At 47.6% G+C, this 19,423-nt stretch overlaps 1 protein-coding gene across 2 annotated transcripts in view; it reads left to right on the top strand.

The window, feature by feature from the left end:
- The window catches only part of TCF7L1 (transcription factor 7 like 1), a 153,496-nt gene that overhangs the window by 120,375 nt on the left and 13,698 nt on the right, over positions 1–19,423 (top strand). For both annotated transcript variants that reach the window (XM_058550809.1, XM_058550810.1), the window contains one exon: positions 12,189–12,272. In XM_058550809.1, coding sequence (XP_058406792.1) covers positions 12,189–12,272 — 84 coding nt within the window. The remainder of the gene's footprint in view (positions 1–12,188; positions 12,273–19,423) is intronic.

Here is a 19,423-nt window from a genome sequence, read left to right as displayed (position 1 = left end):
CCGTAAAAGTCCAAAGCCCTGTATTCTAGTGCCAACTGGAATATCACTAGTTCATGACCTTGGGTAAATCCAGAAGCTTCCAGTAGGCTCAGTTTTCCCATTTTTAAAATGAGGGAGATAATACCTGCTTTATCTATGTCTAGGGGTCAGTAAGATCAAATGAGATAATTCACATAAAATGCCTTAAAGGGGCCGGCCCGGTGGCTTAGCGGTTGGGTACGCGCGCTCCGCTGCTGGCGGCCCGGGTTCGGATCACGGGCGCGCACCGACGCACCGCTTCTCTGGCCATCCTGAGGCCGCGTCCCACGTACAGCAACTAGAAGGATGTGCAGCTATGACATACGACTATCTACTGGGGCTTTGGGGGAAAAAAAAAAAAGGAGGAGGATTGGCAATAGATGTTAGCTCAGAGCTGGTCTTCCTCAGCAAAAAGAGGAGGATTAGCACGGATGTTAGCTCAGGGTTGATCTACCTCACAAAAAAAAAAAAAAAAAATGCTTTAAAAAGTAAACAACTACAGGGGCCAGCCGCATGGCATAGCGGTTAAGTGTACACACTCCGCTGCTGGCGGCCCGGGTTCGAATCCCGGGTCCACACCGACGCACTGCTTGTCAGGCCATGCCGTGGCGGCGTCCCACATAAAGTGGAGGAAGATGGGCACGGATGTTAGCTCAGGGCTGATCTTCCTCACAAAAAAAAATTAAAAAAAAAGTAAACGACTACAGAAGTATATCTTACCTGCATGACTCAGCTCAGACGGTACCTCCTACATGAAATCTTCCAGTTTTTCGACAAGAATCCTGCCCACTGCAATCCCTCTGTTCTCTGAACCTGTCATTTGCTGCCATATTCTAGTTATTTATGCACTTTTTTAAAAAATCTCCCCTGTGGCATATCATGCACGTAAACAGACATCTTTTATAGGAGGTGCCCACTAAACATTTATGGAGTGCTCTGTACAGAGCTCTCACTGCATCTTGATCAGTTCTGTAAGTATAAGTAGGCAGTTCTGTAAGAATGGGAAGCCACTTGCTAGCTTTAAATAGCATAGTTTTATGTTTTAGAGGGATATTTCTAGGGGCAAGTAAGGGTGGACTAGAAGACATGGGAGGGAGACAGAAGCAGTGGTGACACTGTGGAAGACCCCTTCATCTCTCTACCACCCTGTTCTTTGGTGTGGACCGCAGACATTTTGTCAATCTGAGGCAAAGTGACCTGCAGCCCACACCCACCCCCGTCAAACTGGTTGCTACCCCAAGTGTCTCTGGGATAGAGAGTCTGGAACAGACACTGAAGCAGAGCTGGGAGACCAGATGCAGACAGAAGGCTGCTGCAGTGGCCCAGCCACAAAATAGGGAGGGCCTGACTCTAGGATCTAGAAGGATGCCTAGAACTACAGAACTTGGTGGCCAGCAGGGGCTGGGGGAAGCAGTTAAAGACATTAGGTGGATTTTGAGGTTTCTAATTGGTGAAACTAAAGGCACGGGTTGGGTTAATTTTCATCGCTTTGCTTACTATTGTGACAATACATGGTCATTGTAAGAAATTTCAAATGAGTAAGAAAAGCACAAAGAAGAAAGTGAGAAAATTTCCTGAAATGCTGAAACCCAGTGGTAACATTTTGGTGACTGTCCCTCCAGGTTCTGTAACTGGCTTTTCTCACTGAAAAGTTTGTCCAAGACCTTTATTCAGGTCAGTAAATGTAGATCAACCAGAGAGCACACAGAACCTGAAAACACAGGAGGAACAGGGGAGGAGAGGGCGTCCAGGTAGGAAACGTGTTTCCCCTGAGCTGCCACATGAGGTGAGGTCTGAGAGACACCCGTAGGACTTGGCCAATGAAAGGCCAGTTTCCTTTATTTCCTTTCTCCAGTCATCAGTGGGCTTGTGGTAACGGAGGCAGTAGAGTGACCAGGACAGAAGGCAGACTGCTGAGCGCTGAGGAGCAGATGGGAAGGTGGTGAGGAAGTGGAAGCAGCCTGTGTGAAGAACTGGAAGTGGAGGGAGGGAGAACAAGAAAGTGTGGCTGTGCGCCAGCTTCACTGTTCACCCAGCCACCAGCAGCGGTTTCCTGGGCTGTCCTCCTCCTCCTCACAGACTGTGCCCTCAGCGCCTCGCAGATCTGCCCTGCTTCCATCTGAGCGGAGGTCAGTGCAGTACAGCTTGCACAGTCCTCTGTGAATTGTGAGGGTCCACAGAGATCCCTTCCTGTCTGTCTCACCAGGCCTGCCTCTGCACCTGCAGATTTCAGGCTCATTCCCTCCCTCCCCTGCCCGCCAGCAGATTGTAAACCCACTTCCTCTTGGCCACACACATCTTGTTTCTATCCTTCAAATCACTGCCTGTACCTACGACCATTCCCAGCCTCACTTACAGGAGAAATGTGAATTGAAACAACAGTGAGCTGCTGATTTTCACCTGTCAGTGTGGGCCAAGATCAATGAGTTTGATAACACTGTGTGGGCAAGAGTATGGGGAAATCAGCTCTCTCATATATTGCTGGTAGCAGTATAGACTGTGAGATATTTGGTAATACTTGTCAAGACATAAATGTGCATACCTTTGACCTAGCAATTCCCCTCGCAGCTGGAAATGTATCCTACAACTGTGTCCATACATGAGCAAAACGATGAGTGTTCGGGGATATTTGTTGCAGCAAAAAACTGGGAAGCACCTACGTGTCCGTGAACATGGGACGGTTGAGTCAATTATGCACCTCCATGCAGCAGACACTGTGGGGCCATTACACAGAATGAGGCAGCTCTCTATATACTGATGTGGAATCAGCTCTAATGTGTTGCTTGGTGAACAAGACGGAGGGCAGAATGGCATAAGGGGCATGTGTGCAGGCTCAAGAACAGGGCAGAGGGACACTGTGGGGCCAGGATCTTACCCGATGGGCGGGAGTGCTGTCAGTATATACCAGGTATGGCCAGGACAAGGGAGAGGAGGGGTCAGGCAAGGTTCGGCTGAGGGAAAGGAGAGCCAGGCATCCATGGCCAGCTACTGCGAAGAAGCTTCTCTATGGTGTGTTTATAGTCGGGCAGTGAGCACAGAAACTGCCTGGGCATAGCAAACCCAAGATCACAGCCATTGCAAGAGGCGACATAGGGCTCAGGAGGCTTGTAGCTCTAGGCTTTGGAAATGAGGACCCAAACGCAGCTTGTTTAACTTGGACTTTTCTTGAAAGCCCAGGTCTCTGGCCCAGAGCTCCCCTTACCACGGAGTGGCCATGCTCAGTGCTCTGCGGACAATTTCTCTGCTCCTTCTGGAAGGAGCACGCAGCTGCCAGAAAGACCTGGCTGGCCAAGGGTCTGGCTCTACGTGAAGACCCTGGACCCACTTCAGCCAAGGACCACATATATCGGCCCTCCAGCCATCTGTGAACAGAGCCAACAGTCCCAGCAAGTCAGGGCAGACCCGAGACCCCCTCAGCTCCTTCCCGCCCACAGTGGTGTGCCAGAGCCAGCTGCTACCCGGCCAATCGTTAGCATCTCTTCCCAGCACTGCTGTCAGGGACTCACCATGGGAGCCATGGTGGGAGTCAGCCATGGTGTGAATAGTCACACTGTGGGGACCAGCAAATGCTACAAAGCAGGGTCTGTGTTTTTGTTTTTGCCCAGAAAGCCAGTTCTTAAGCATTTTCTAACACACCACTGAAGAGGACCTCCCTCCCCACGAAGCACCCAGAGATGAGTGAGTGGCCAGACTCGGCGTTAATTAGCTCTTCCCTGTCCCTGAGTAAAGTGCAGGTAATAGGCTCATTGAACAAAATTAACTTTAAATTTTGGTGATGAAACACATATTTCCTAAGAGGTCGCCACGTGCCCAGCACCCTGCTTGGTCCCTTCCCGAGTGATGCCACGCTAAATAAAATAACTCTGCCAGGTAGTAGGTGCTATTATTCCCGTGTTACAGGTGAGAAACCAGAGGTTCTGAAAGGTGAGTTAACGTCCCTGGGTACACAGCTTGTAAGTGGGGAGCAGCTAGGACTCCTGATTGTGTATTTGTTGAGCACCCCAGTGCAGTCTCCACTCCTGGAACCCACTGTGGTTTAGACAAACAGCTGCATTTGACTTTTTCTTCCATAGGAGAAGATCCAGTTCCCTGCCTTCAGGCCAATGCAGTAAAATATCCCCATTTTAAAGGTGAGATGATTGAGTCCAGAGAGGTGAGACCTGGAACCCTGGTCTCTCGCCTCCCCTGCTCTGTCCTTCCACCACTAGAAACTGGCCTTTAGGGGAAGCCAATTTTTAAAAACCAACCTTTGATCAAGTCTGGTAGGCAGATTGCCAGAGTTTCTCTGAGTTGGGAGAGGAGGAGAATTGTTTAAGGTCATCCAGGAAAAAAAGGGAATGATTTGGGGAAAGGGGCAGGGAATAGGTGTTTATGGGAAAATTGAAACCCCACCAAGCCACTGTTATTTTTGAGTTTACTATTCAGTCATGAAATAATTTTTGGGGCCCCTCTGCTGCCAGTGCACAGGAGGGGCTCCAAAAATATTTGTCAACTAAATGCTTTGACGGGTGCCTGAGAGAAAAAAGTCACTTCATTGGTTTAAAACACTACAAAAATATAGTTCTAAATAAATTTTCCAAGGAAATATGTCTATCATATTAAATTGAAAAGTAGCTTATTTTAATACATTTTGGATTTATTTGTAACAACTCACCTATCAACAAAACCTCAAGAAGGAACTCAACCTTCTACACTTGAGTCAATCAAAGAGGGTTTTTGGGATGTCGTGCCATCCATAAAACTAAGCAAATGCAGAAACTACTCATCTTTAGTAAAGAAAATGAGGGATAAGTGCATAAACCTTATTTTTTATACTTCTGGAATTTTGTCTAATCCGTCATGCTTGGAAACCAGTTCTCCTAATACTTTCATTTTATCTTCCTCAGTGACTTCTAGAAACTAAACATTTGTTCCCACTTGGGAAAGCTTTTCTGTGTCCTCATTAATGAGTTCATTGCTCAACATTGGTATACTTGCAAGTTTAGATCAACTTATGTCCATTTTGACTGAAGATAGAGGTTCTTAAACAGGCCTCCAGGAACTGGCAGGGTTGGGTATCACAGCTTCCAAGCTGCGTTTACAAATTCTTGGCAATACTAAGCCAATTAATGTGAGAACCAATTGCTCAAGAGTGAAAGGGGCCCTGACACGTGCGTTCCATGTCTCTAAAGGATTTAGGAAGAGGCTGGACAACCCAGTGTTACACACGTGAAAACTGGGGTTTCTGAGGTTGATAAAGTGCTTAAGCGCAAGGTGGGGCAGGGTCTGGATGCATCATGAACCCTGGCTTCTGGGCGAGGAATTGGGGACGTGGACGTGACCCTTGAGGAGCTTACAGTCTCAAGGACAGACGGAATTTGCATGTGGATAACACAGCGTGCTGAGTGCCCCAGGAACAGCAAAGCACAGCTGGGGTGCAGAGGTGTGAGTGACTGATTCTTGTGGGAAGCTGCAGAAGTCTTGTCCAGGAAGGTGACCTTGGAGCTAGGTTTTAAAGAAGGGGTTAGAGTTTCCTATGAGTAAAGGATACACCAGGCCAGGGACCAGCTGAGCAATATGGCACCTTCTGAGTGTAGTAATTACTTGAGTGTAGGTGGTGTTGGGGGTGCGGGAAGCCATGGGGGTTGAAGCCCGAGGGATAGGTTGGCCTCCGACTGCTGGTGAGTTTAGGGACTTTATCCCTCAACCCAGCAACCAACCAGGGAAGGATTTTAAGCCAGAAAGAGATCTGATAGGTTAGTTTTTAGAAGTCTAAGCTCTTGTAGAGTTTGGGAGGCCACTGCAGTAGTCCTGATGAGCAATGATTACATCCCCAATTGTGACAGAATGCAAAGTAGGAAGAAACTGATCATTTTTTACATTTTTCATTTGTAATACGATTCTTCATTTTAGAAATCATCTTTAAAAGGAAGTGGACGGCTGGCCCCGTGGCTTAGCAGTTAAGTGCACGCGCTCCGCTGCTGGCAGCCCGGGTTCGGATCCCAGGCGCGCACTGACGCACTGCTTCTCCAGCCATGCTGAGGCCGCGTCCCACATACAGCAACTAGAAGGATGTGCAGCTATGACACAACTATCTACTGGGGCTTTGAGGGGGAAAATAAATAAATAAATTTAAAAAAAAAAAGGAAGTGGAGAGCATTTTGCACAATGTCCTTGTCACTGTGTGGTGGACAGCTGTCAGAGAGTGGGGTTTGAGTTTCTAGCCTGTTTTCCTGGGTGGCTGTGTGCACCGTACCATCTCCTGGGATGGAGGTCTGGGAAAACCATCTTTGTTTAAAGGTCCCTGGCTCTGGGGTCCCAGAGTCTGTTTACCATGGGGGACCAGAAAGGCAGGAAAGACTGGTCACCTAAACTAGTAAGCTTCTCCCTAAGCACAAATCCACGAGACAGGAAATCTGGAGAAAAGGGCCCTTTCTTTCTGCACCAGGCCTGCACCTCCCACCAAGAAGGAGAAGCAGAAGGGATTCTGTGGGGTGGAGTGTTCTCACCTGGGAAGTGCTTGGAGATCCTTGCTTCAAACCACAGTGTGCCCCTTCTGGGAGCACTGCTGTTGATTCTGTAACATGAGGCTTTGCTTCCTCTCTTGCCTGGGCCCTGCTTAAAGGGTCTTCTGTGAGAACGTGTGAATGGGGAGAATGTGGGCGTTACCAAGAGTCCTGTAGAGTCCTGTCCACAGCGAAGCAAGCTTGGAATAGGCGGGCATGGCTGGGGGAGGGTCTCTCCCTGCCTTCTGGAAGGCGGAGGGTTAATCTCCGTAGCTCATTGGCAGTTCTGCCTCTGTACGGGGCATGCTGGGATTTCCTCCCAGCTGTTTTACATCATGAAGATTTGTATGTTGGGGAAATTCCAGGGCACAGCTGCAATTAATCTGCTGCACAGTCCTCGAGCTAAGCAGGGATTCTGTAGGACCGATGCTCTGCTTCCCTGCAGGAAAGGGGGCTCCAGCTCTCTGGTGAGAGCACCCTTCAGGGGACCCTTCCCTAGACCTGAGTCCAGCGGAAACAGCCCACCTGGCCAAGTGCTTACCCCAAGGAGGGCACTGGAGAGGGGCCCAAGGTGCAGAGAGGGGCCCAGAACATTAAGTTGAAGTGGAGCAGCACCCCTTATAAAGAATAATGCCAAAATAACACCGATAGCAACACTTGATAAAGATGTCACAAAAGAAGAAAACTTTTGTTCATTCTTACTGAGGAATGTAGAAGTAAAAATCTTTTTTTTTTTTTTGTGAGGAAGATCAGCCCTGAGCTGACATCCATGCTAATCCTCCTCTTTTTGCTGAGGAAGACCGGCTCTGAGCTAACATCTATTGCCAAGCCTCCTCCTTTTTTTTTACCCCCGAAGCCCCAGTAGATAGTTGTATGTCATAGTTGCACATCCTTCTAGTTGCTGTACGTGGGACGCGGCCTTAGCGTGGCCAGAGAACTGGTGCGTCGGTGCGCGCCCGGGATCCGAACCTGGGCCGCCAACAGCAGAGTGCGCGCACTTAATCGCTAAGCCACGGGGCCCGCCCTAGAAGTAAAAATCTTAAAACACCCATGGTTAGCATTCCACAGTATAGTACAAGAGTGAACAAGCCACAACTGTATAGGGTTCACCTGGGGATGCGAGGGTGCTTTAGTGTCCGAAAATCCATCACTCTGTGTACAGCTCACGACTGAGTCAAATAAGAGCAACCACATGACCGTTTCAGTAGATGCTGAGAGAGTTCAACAACTGTTCCAGTGAAAACGATTTAAAAAATAGGAACAGAATCATCCTTTTTTAACAAGGTAAAGACAGGTTCGAAACCACAGCCTCACTCTACTTAACCGTGAACCACAAGAGCAGAATTTCCCCAAGTGTGTTCCGTGGAACCTCGGTCCCCAAAAAGAGTTTCCCGGATTCGGGAAGAATTGCTGTCCTGTCTCGGAGAGAGTCACAACACACAGTAGTGTGTTAAGCAGCACATGTAAATCAAGGGTGGTAGTACTTGCCATTTGGGTCCGGTTTTTTCTTTCTGAGTATCAGAAGAAGTACTTATCCCACAGGCGGCATCCTGTAAGTGGTAGCCATTGCTGTTGCTTGGCTATCAGTTGCGTTGATGCCACACATGTCCCATGTTTTACATTCTGAAGAGCATCCCGCAGGAGGGATGTAGCTGGACCATCTTCACTATGCACTTCAGCCTGACCCTGATACACTAGTCAGGAGCCAGTTGTGGCCAGTGGATGGAGCCTAGACTGGGCTTGGAGAAACCAGCAGTTTTAATTTGCCCACATGCCATTACTGTGCAAAGAATCTAGGCTAAGCCACACATCTCTTAAGGCCCAAGGACATGCTCCCACCAATAAGTGATTAGCCCTGGAGTGATCGTGGGGCTGGCCTCATGAGAATTACAGCCCAGAAGAGCTTTGTTTCCATCCTACGTTGGGCTAGGCCTGACCTAGGAATTCAGAACTGCCCAGCCACCTCCAAATTTCTGGTGCTGAGGTTGGGGAGGATTACAAGGGGTGTTGCTGGCTCCTTCTGCCCAGTTCATTGTTCTGGGAAGCTCAGCTGTCCCTTTAGAATGCTCCTTCCTCAGAATTACAATCCAGAGATATTCTCTAGCGAAGCTGCAGGGGGTTCCAACAGTTTATAGGTCCTCTCCCACCCCTACCCTCATCACTTGTTTCAAAATCTTAAAAAGGCAGAAAAGTAGAAAGGGGGACGTGACAATCCTCCATTTCTCTACCTCCCAGAATGAATCTCTACACAACACACACCCCAACACAAACACCTAGGAGTGGCTGGAGCAGGAAGGGTCCCGTGCGAGATGCACACTATTCTCAGAAACCTCTCCCCACCTGTCTGACATATCTGTAAGGGGCCAGACTTCAGTGGTGGGCAGGTCTAAAGATTTCCACCCACCCTTCAAGCTTCCAGGTCTCAGTTAAAGTCAGTGAGAGTGAACCCTAAGGGGAGAAGAGGCCAGTGTGGTCTCCTCCCACCAGAAGTTCAGACATCTTGTTAGGTAGGTAAAATGCCAAGCACATGATGTACAACCCAAAATAGTAGCTACTTCTAGAAGCCCTTACTGTGAATGTGTGTGTGTTTGTGTGTATGTTCGTAGCTTAACAGATCCAGTACCAAGGCAGACAGACCCTCTCGCAGCTCATAGTATAGTGGACACCAGCTCTTCAACTACTAGAGCAGTGGTTCTCATCAAGAAGGCACTTTTGCCCCTCTGGGAGACATTTGGCAAAGTCTGGAGACATTTTTGGTTATCACAACTGGGCAGGAGAGTGGGGGCTACTGGTATTTAGTAGGTAGAGGCCAGAGATGCTGCTAAATATCCTACAATGCACAGGACAGCCCCCACAACAAAGAATTATCTAGCCTAGAACGTCAGTAGTACCAAGGTTGAGAAACTGCGCTAGATCTTGCAAGCCTGCTGTGCCTAACAACCCATAAGGTCAGCTGATAGAATTCTTTAAGACCCAAAACTCCAGCATTGTCCCAAACTAGGATTCAGATAGATTCCTTTGGGCCACCCCCATATGATCTGAGGACATCCCTGGGAAGCCACCAAGAGTGAAAAGTGTTCAGTGTGTGTCTTTATGATTCTAAATAGGGAACCAGATGCTAGTAGAGCTGATAGATTTTAGGAACCCTTCTACCATGTTTACTGTTGGGGGTGGACACTTCTTTGGGACACTTCTCTTTAGCACCTGATGTTTGTGATTGTGATTCAACTTTAAAAAACAAACGGATGTTCAGGTTGTTGCTTCCGGAGAAACAAGTGTGATGTTTAGCACTCAAGTGTAAGCTCTGGCCACCTCAGGTGTCCCTACAGGAGAATACTGATGTGCATGTATTCATTCGGCTTCTGTGTGGGCAGGCTTGAGTGAGACAGAGACGGAGAGAGAAACCACATCAGAGGCTGGGGTGGGGTGGGGTGTTCAAGAAGATAGTGTTATGAAAAGCTTTATGACTCATATCCTAGTGAAAAGTGTGGGATTTGAAGTCAAGAGACCTCAGCTGCAGCTCCCATCATCAAGTTGGGCAAGTCATTTGCCCTGTATTGCCCTCTGTTAGCTCATCTGAGAATTTGGGACAGTCACCCCTGCTTGTAATAGCAGGGTTTGTTGTGAAGATTAAACTGGGTTATGTGTGTGAAAATGCTTTGAAAACTGCCAGTGTGGCCCAAATGTCATTATTCACTGAGGAAATGAGTTTTAAATAATGGTATCGATATTTCTCCAATGCTTTTAACCTGCCAAAGGCATTTCAGTCCCGTTAGTTCAACCAGGAAGTGTAGGCTCTCTGGGTAGGGAAAGAGATGAGTGGCAGTGGGAAGGGAGGAAGAAGATAGGATCAGCAGAGGACAGGGCCAGAGGTGAGACTCAGGATAAGGGATGGGGGTGAGGGAACCAGACGGCCCACAGTGGAAAGACCATCCTTATTCACAGGGTCCCCAGTACCCCCTTTCATTCCCACCTCCCACAAGACCCCCCACAGCCAGACCTGCTTGGCCCATCCCACCTGCTGTCTGTGCCACTTGCTGGCCCTTGGTAGATGTGTCTTTGGGTTGTTGTTTCTGCCTGTGGACACCTTTTGGAAAGCCCAGCCCCTGCCCTCTCATTCAGTTTTGTGGTTGACGAAGAGCAAAGGGACCTTCTAGGGCACTGCCCGTCCTACCTCCCTGATCCTATGCACAAAGCTCAAGGCCAGTGGGCTGGCCCTATGGCTTAGCGGTTAAGTGCGCGCGCTCCGCTGCTGATGGCCTGGGTTCGGATCCCGGGCGTGCACCAACGCACCGCTTGTCAGGCCATGCTGTGGCAGCATCCCATATAAAGTAGAGGAATATGGGCACAGATGTTAGCCCAGGGTCAGTCTTCCTCAGCAAAAAGAGGAGGATTAGCACGGATGTTAGCTCAGGGTGATCTTCCTCACAAAAAAAAAAAAAAAAAAAAAAAAAAAAAAAGAGCTCAAGGCCAAATGATGATTTTTTTACCCCTGAAATTGATGACCAAGGCAAGGGATGATTCAAAGACTTCTTTCTGTCTCTCTACGAAACTCCTCCTGGAGCCACCACTTCCTATTAGAGCTTTAGTTTTCCAAGTAGCGTCAAGAATTCTGTAGAGACTGCATAGCTGGTCTGCAGCCCAGAAGCACCATGTCATTGTTGACCCTAAGACAACATGTGTGCTTTTGCCTCTGGCAAAGACTAATGGTTTGCTTATGAAAATAATAGCTGCCATTTATCAAATGTCTCCCACGTGCAAATCACTGTGTTCAATCCTTGACATTGTCCCTAATTCTTCTAACAACCTGTAAAGTTAGAGATAATAGCCTTGCCTTACAGATGAAGAAACTGAGACTCAGAGTTGTTAAGACACTTGTCTAGGATCACATAGCCTACAATGACAGAGTGAGAACCTAAACCCATGAACGCTTGACTCCAGAGCCCAGGCACTCACCCAGTGCCCCTCACTGCCTCTCCACTCACTCCTTTCCAGGTTCTTGCCAAAGACCGTGCCATGCCGGGGTTGAGGAGAGGCTTTTCATATAAAGAAAGTGTGTCTCAGTGTGTGTGGGTGTGTGTGAGATTTACTGTTTGGTTTGGATTTTCTGCAGTAACACCTGAGAGAGGGTATGGTACCAGATAATCTTTTCAAGGTTGAGAAACACTATAATGAAGTGAAGTTCAGCATCTTGAGTATGAACAGATATTACCCATGACCCTGCAAGTGTCAGGCAGATGGTTTTTATTCATTCATTCACCAGATCCTTCTGGAGAGGCTGTTTCTTAGGGAGCTTTGTGTGTGGTGCTATAAGAGATGGACATGAATGGGGCGGGGTCGCCGTCTGGGAGCCTCTGCTCCCCAGATGAGCCCTGCTTGTCCCAGGGCTAGAGCAGGGAGGACTTGACCCTCACCAGTAGATCCTTTGAACACTTTGGTCGGTTGTGCTGTCATCTGAATCCCCCCAGAATGATGGAGGGGCTGATGGTGGCAGTGGTGATTATCGGTGTATGCTCTATCCTGCGATCTTCATTTGGACATTGACCCCGGAAGGAGCGTGCGCCGTTAGAATGAATCGCCTCCCTGAACCGCCAGCAGCCCAGCTGCGGAGCCCCTCCTCTGCTCACGTTGGGCGCACGAGGCCTCGTCTCACCAGCTGCCTTGTTCTTTCTGTCCCCTGTGCAGTACCTGCAGATGAAATGGCCCCTCCTCGATGTCCCCTCCAGTACCACAGTCAAGGACACCCGGTCACCGTCCCCAGCACATTTGGTAAGTCTGTTTCTCCTTAAAGCGCTGAAGGGACACTCTCACTCCCCCCGTCGCATGTCACTGTCTCCCCTCCACCTTCCAGAAGCTGTGGGGTCTAGAGGTGTTACCTCAAGTGTGTGAGCACATGGAGGAAGAGCTGAGGGTCAGGGGTTCCCTACCCCTTCCACCTCAACACAAGTGCACGTACCACCTGGGATGCTGTGTGGTTGGAAGGGCCGCCCCGACCCTGGCTGGTAACCCTGGTCCTTCCCACTGCCATCAGAATCCCTCTGCCCTCTCTGCCTGGGCAGCGGTATTCTCCTTTCTCTCTTGTTGGAGCTCGTTCAGTATTGCCTCCTCTCCTCCCTCATAGCTGCAAGGCAACAGTTGAAGAGATTCTTCTGTACAGGATGTTATAGGAAAGAATTAATTAAAACGTGCAAACAAAAACCCCTCAGGGCAGCTGAGGCTCTCCTGCCAAGCCCTGGGGCAGCACGGGCTGCAGAGGAAGGTCTGGGTGGTCCTGGGGGGCAGGAGCAATGGGGTCCGAGCAGGTCTCTTCGCCACCTCAGGACTTGCAATGGACTGAAATCGAGAGCAGATAAGAGATGTTCCTGGGACCTCGCCCTCCCCTTTCATGGACTTTTCTTAAGAGCTTGGGGCAACCCTTGCCTGAAGACCCATGCACCCTGCAAGCTAACTGGTGTTACCCACTGTACAGTGACTCAGAATCAGAGAGAGTGCTGCTAGAAGGAACCGCAGCCTGCACGACCGATCTATTTCACAGACCAGGAGGCCTGGGAATACACGATGCTTTTTAAAACTTTATTATGGAAGATTTCAACTGTTCCCTTCACCCACACTCCCCCACCCACCACACTGAGTTGTTTTAAAGCAAATCTCAGACATATTATATCTTCTCATTCAGGACATTTTAAGATATCCAGATAGTCCTTTTTCATTGAAAGCTTAGAGTTTAGTTGAGGAGAAAGAAGGTATCTATAGAAAGGTCAATAATGGCGCAGCAAGCCCATATGATTCCCAGTAATCATGAGACCAGCTTACAGGGGCAGAGCCCTTGGTCATTTACAGAGCAACATCCTGGGTAGTTCTCAGATGATCGTCAGAGCCGTCCACTGGAGACAGGCAGTGATTGCTGTTTCACACAGTCTCTAGGAGGGACCAGTGACTGTGTGGGGAGCAGTGAGCGGCAGGGCCAGCCGTCCAGTGCAGGCTGCCCCTGAGAGGTTCTGTGGCCAGTCACTAAGACATGAACAGCCTGTTGAACAAGCATCCCAGGAATAGGCCGGAGTGGTGCCTTTGGCCCTCCAGATTCCCATCTGGGATGGCCAAGCGCGAGGTACAGCTGCCCTCTAGTGGCGTGAGTGAGTCACGGTGGAGGACATGGCACCCCACATCCCCCTACCACAAACCTGACCTGTCCCCTCCCAGCACAGCTGTCTCTCTCTAACCGTTTCAAATTTTTGCTCACCCCCCCACCTACCCTGTGGCATCCCCCAGCCCACTCCAGCAGACCCCGAGATGGCAGGGCCCTCTTTCCTCTCTGCCCTCCATATATTGTCTTTCTGCAAATTGTCTCAAATCTCCATCTACTTTTTTTTGTGTGTGTGTGAGGAAGATCAGCCCTGAGCTAACATCCATGCTAATCCTCCTCTTTTTGCTGAGGAAGACCGGATCTGAGCTAACATCTATTGCCAGTCCTCCTTTTATTTCCCCAAAGTCCCAGTAGATAGTTGTATGTCATAGCCACACATCCTTCTAGTTGCCATATGTGGGACGCGGCCTCAGCATGGCCGGAGAAGCGGTGCATCGGTGCGCGCCCGGGATCCGAACCCGGGCCGCCGGTAGCGGAGCGCGCGCACTTAACCGCTAAGCCACAGGGCTGGCCTCTCCATCTACTTTTAGAGGCAGTGAGTTCCCTTTAAAACTAACACAGGTGCTCTGAGTTTCCCATCCTTCCTGTTGCACAAAGCAATCCATCTCCGAAAATAAAATAAAAAGCCTGTGTCCAGGGGCCGGCCCGGTGGCGCAAGCGGTTAAGTGCGCGCGCTCCGCTGCGGCGGCCCGGGGTTCGCTGGTTCGGATCCCGGGCGCGCACCGACGCACTGCTTGGTAAGCCATGCTGTGGCGGCGTCCCATATAAAGTGGAGGAAGATAGGCACAGATGTTAGCCCAGGGCCGTCTTCCTCAGCAAAAAAAAGAGGAGGATTGGCGGATGTTAGCTCAGGGCTGATCTCCTCACAAAAAAAAAAAAAAAAAAGCCTGTGTCCAGTCCTTCTCCTCCTGTGAGCATTATCCTATTTTCCTTCTAATGTTTACTGCGCAACTTCTCACACAAGAGCTAGACTTTCCGCCTTCATCCCCGAGTCATTTATTCTGCCAATCCACTGCAGCCTGGCTCAGCTCTCCAAATGCCATCTCATACCTAAATCCAATCATTTCCCCTCCTTTTTCTCAACACACATGTCGTCTGACAGTATCACAACCCTCTGCTTCCTGTAATCTTCCTTTCGTTGGCTCTGGGAGACTGTATTAACACACTGGATCAGTTTTTGGCCCTCTCTAAGCTTCCATTTTCTTTCTAGACTCTTTTGCTCAAATAAGTCAGCTTCTCGTCCTCACTTGTTATCTCAGTGTAAGTGACATAAAAATATACGAAATTCCCAAACTCTCAGCAAGGTTCTATACCTATAGCTCCAACTGCCAAACAAATATCCAACCATTGCCGCGTGTGCTCTGCAGATGCTGACTCAGCATGGTCCGAGAGTGGAGAAGCGTGGACAGTTGATACGTTACATTGTAGATAACAAAATGGATAGTTCTTTAGTAAAGTGTATATTATTATACTCTATATTCTAACATAGAAAAGCAGAAACAGCCCTCAAAAGCTTCAGTAACATTTATGGGAGAAAACCTTAAGATTATCATGAAATTCTACAGATTGGGAGAAGACCACCGTTTTCAATTTTCTAGTCAGAGCATCTCATTCCTTCTAACTTCTGAGATACGTGTACCTGGAGGAGCAAAGCCTGAGATACCTGGGGAGGATGACAGATGTGCTGGAGGCTGTAGAATGCAGTGGGTGTGAATCTAAGCTCTGCCTCTTTCTGTTTGTGCAGCTTCAGGCATATTACCTCATCTCTCTGTACCTCAATTTCCTCATCTATATAATGGGAATTAGAAGAGGACTTGACCTCCAAGTTGTGAGAAGATGAGCCAGTGCCTTGTAATGAGTTTAGAATTGTGGCTAACACAAAGTAAGCCTTCAATAACTGTTAGCTTACTACTATTACTAAGAGAAGGAAAGAACAATTAAAATATGGTTTTAATTAGCAGACTAAGAGATGATGAGGGCCTGAATTAGGTGCCAGATCCAATGGACAGATTGCAAAGGTAACAGAGATAATGAGCCTATAGAATTTAGCATCTAATTTCCCAAGGACGTGATTCAATTGGTCTGGGGTGGGGCTAGTATCTTAAGTTTTTTAAGCTCCCCAGGAGATTCTAGGGGGCAGTCAGAATTGAGAATCAATACCGTAATCGCAAATCAGAGGCAAAGGGGAAGGAATTTGACGATCCCAGTTTGCTAGGTGCCAGTTTCTCCAGGCTAGAGCTGTAAGTAGGACTTGAAGGTTACCAAAAGTAGTCGCAGAGGTTTGTGCGCTGGCTTTTTTCTAGGAAAATGAAAACACTTGGTTATGAAATTTCTTTTATAATTATGAGCAAAGTATTTTAAGGTGAGCTTTGCCCTGGGAGAAGAGCAAATGAAGGAAGCAGCCTGCATTTTTGCAGAGATTAAGTAAGTCATGTCGAAGCTCCCTATCGAGGAAATGTGTATAAACAAGCCATAACGGGGCCCAGGTGGGGATGGAGTTATGTGTTATTACTACTTGGATTTTGTGCCTTCAAAACAAACTCTAAAACCTAAGTAACAGTGGTATTTTATATGTAACTGTTCATAGTGTCTGATCACTGTGGTCTCCTCGTATATAGACTGGTATCCAGACCCCTCACCATGGCCCTGTGTGCCTGGCCTCTGTCCTTCCCTCCACTCTTTCCCTGGAGCACTGTGCCCACCCACACAAGACAAATACATGCACTTACAGAATATAACCAACACAAAGATAGGAATCGCAACTGTTTTATTCACATTTGTTTACCCAGCACCTGTCATCATGCCTGGCACAGAGGAGGTACTCAGGAGCATTTGTTGAATGAATAGAAGAATAAATGGTCTGGGGAAAGGTTGATACCCCTTCTAAACCCCTCTCTACCCTTGGGTCCAATCCTCTTCTGAGAATCCTCATTCAGGATTTTTTTAATTAAATCTTTTTTTGAAACCATAAAAGTAATGCATTTGCTGTGTAGAACACTTGAGAAAATGCCTGAATGCACAGAAAAAGATCTGTAATCCCACAACCCGTAAACATTTTGTTATAAGCATTTCAGTCTCTTTTCTGTGTCTGTTTGTGCATGCACCTGTAACTTGCTTTCTAGATGATGACCAAAATGCTTCATTAAATGTTAGTGCACTCCCTGTTTGAGCATTAAGCGTTGGGGCCACTCTCAGAAGCAAGTTGCAGAGCTTCATGTCCAATGACTGACTGTCATGCCAGTGCCTGGAAGCCCCCATGCTGAAGAATGGCTGTCTCACTGCTCCACCTCTGAGCAGAGAAGCCTCACTTTGCTTAGCATGCCAGTTCTCAATTAAAAACATCCATTGAGATTTCCCTTTTAAAATTGTACTTTCTCCGTCTTCTCACCAATAGACCCAAAACACTCCACAACTCAGCACATGGCCTGTTGCTGCTCTGTTCTACCTTCAGTACTGATTTCAGTTCTTATTACACAGTATTAATTTTTTATTTGGATATAATTTTAAACTTCCAGAAAAATTGCAAGAATAATACAAGGAACTCCCATATACTCTTTATCTTTTAGATTCAGAAATTTTGCCCCTCTTCCCACCTCCCACCTCCATATGTATGTGTAAACACAGACATACACACACACACACATATATATTTAACAATTTGAGAGTAAGTTGGAGACATTATGGCCCTTTACCCCTAAATACTTTTGATGTATTTCCTAAGAACAAAGATATCATCTTACAAGGACCACAGTACAGTTATCAGAATCAATAAATTAACATTTCATATTATTATGTAACACCCAATATATATTCAGATTTTGGCAAATGTCCCAATACTGTCCATTATAGCATATGTGTTTTTTCCTGGACTGGAGTTCAATCCAGGATCACATATCACATTTGGTTGTCATATCTCTTCAGTCTCCTTTAATCTGGCAGAGTTCCTCAGCCTTTGTCTTTCCTACCTTGACATTTTTTGAGTACAGCCCAGCTATTTTGTAGAATGTCCCTCAATTTGGGTCTGTCTGCTGTTTCCTCGTGGTTAGACTCAGGCTGTGTATGTTTGGCAAGACACCACGGCACTGGGTCGTGTCCTCCTCAGCGGGCCTGCAGTGTCCGTTTGTCCCAATGTCGGTGATGTTAGCTTTGATCGTTTGGTTAAGGTGGTGTCTGCCATGTGTTTCCACTGTGAAGTTACTCCTTTTCCCTTTGTAATTAATTAGTGCTCTGTGGGGAGAGGCTTTGAAGATTTGTACATGTCCTGTTTCTCATAAAACTCGCCCACTAGTTTTGGTAGGCATTGACGACTATCTGCCTCCATCATTTCTTTTATTAGTTTCTGCTATTGAGGTTTGGGTTTTTAGAATCCTTGCTCATATCCCCCAGCTCATTAATCTTAGCGTGGAGCAGAATGGACCTTGTGACAAGTCAACTCTGTGCGTTGATAACACTGATGAAGATGATGATGATAAATAGAGGAGAGAGAGTAAAAAAACAATCTACAAATAGTGTTCCTGAGGAAGAGATGAAAACAACAAAAGGGGGCCGGCCCGGTGGCTTAGCAGTTAAGCACGCACGCTCCGCTGCTGGCGGCCCGGGGTTCAGATCCCGGGCGCGCACCGATGCACCGCTGTTCCGGCCATGCTGAGGCCGTGTCCCACATACAGCAACTAGAAGGATGTGCAGCTATGACATACAACTATCTACTGGGGCTTTAGGAGGAAAAATAAATAAATAAAATTATTAAAAAAGAAAACAACAAAAGGCAATAAGAGAAGAAAGTTAAACTGGGCCTTTTAAACAAAAACTTGAATTTATAGATTGAAAGAGCTCACCTGAATTCTACAAAATAAATGAAAATTGACATTCACCTAGACACATCTTGGCAATAATTTGAATTGCAAGGGTTAAAATTTTTTTCCTACAAACATCTATGCAGGAAAAAAAAGGCCAATGCCAAAGGAACAAAGATAAAGGTAACTTCAGGGTTCTCTTTTGCCATCTTTAATGCCAGCAAACAGTGGAAAAGGGAGAGTTTTGATAAGGAAAGATTTATCCCAAGAATTTTAGGCCGAGTCCAATTTGAAGACCTCAAAAATGTAGCACTGTTTGGAGGACCTGAAGCACATTCCAGTCCCCTGAGCATCTTCTCTCTCCTGTTGGCCTGCAGACTCTTGATTCATTCATCTTGCTACAGTCTTTCATAGCCTGTAGCACAAGGCTTGCCATGTATTAGGAGCTCAGAAAGTATTTGTTAATACCTTAATATAGACCTTGATCTCCTCGTTTTCTTCTCTGCTCCAGTCCACTGGCCTCCTGTGGTTCCTCTAACGTGCCGAGCGGACTGCCCCCCTCAAGGCCACTGCACTGGCGTTCCTTCTGCCAAAACACTCTTCCCCCTAGCTGATCATCTGTCCCAGATGTTGGGATGAGAGTAACATCAGTTGTTGCAGCTGGAGCCCAAAAGTCCTTGGAAATCCTCATTCTTTTGCAGTTGAGCATTCTCAGCAGATACCCCAGCCTTGGGGAAGACAGGCCCCCTTCTGGCCTCTCTGACCATTTCAGATCCCATCCCCTTCCTACGGGCATTACAATGCTGTGAGTGGGCTGATGTTTTAGGAACAATCCCAGTTTTCCTTTTTCCCCCAAACCTTGTGTTTAAGCGTAGTCTCTTGAAAACGTTTCTGGTCCCCCAAAGGGAAGGTCACCTCTATCAGTAAACAGACAATTGAATGTGGATAGAACTGATTTCTTCACTATGTAAATCAGGTACAGT

The sequence above is a fragment of the Diceros bicornis genome, chromosome 12 (genome assembly GCF_020826845.1).
Source record: "Diceros bicornis minor isolate mBicDic1 chromosome 12, mDicBic1.mat.cur, whole genome shotgun sequence".
NCBI classification, from domain to species: Eukaryota; Metazoa; Chordata; class Mammalia; order Perissodactyla; family Rhinocerotidae; genus Diceros; species Diceros bicornis.
This window is presented reverse-complemented; position numbering and strand designations above follow the sequence as displayed.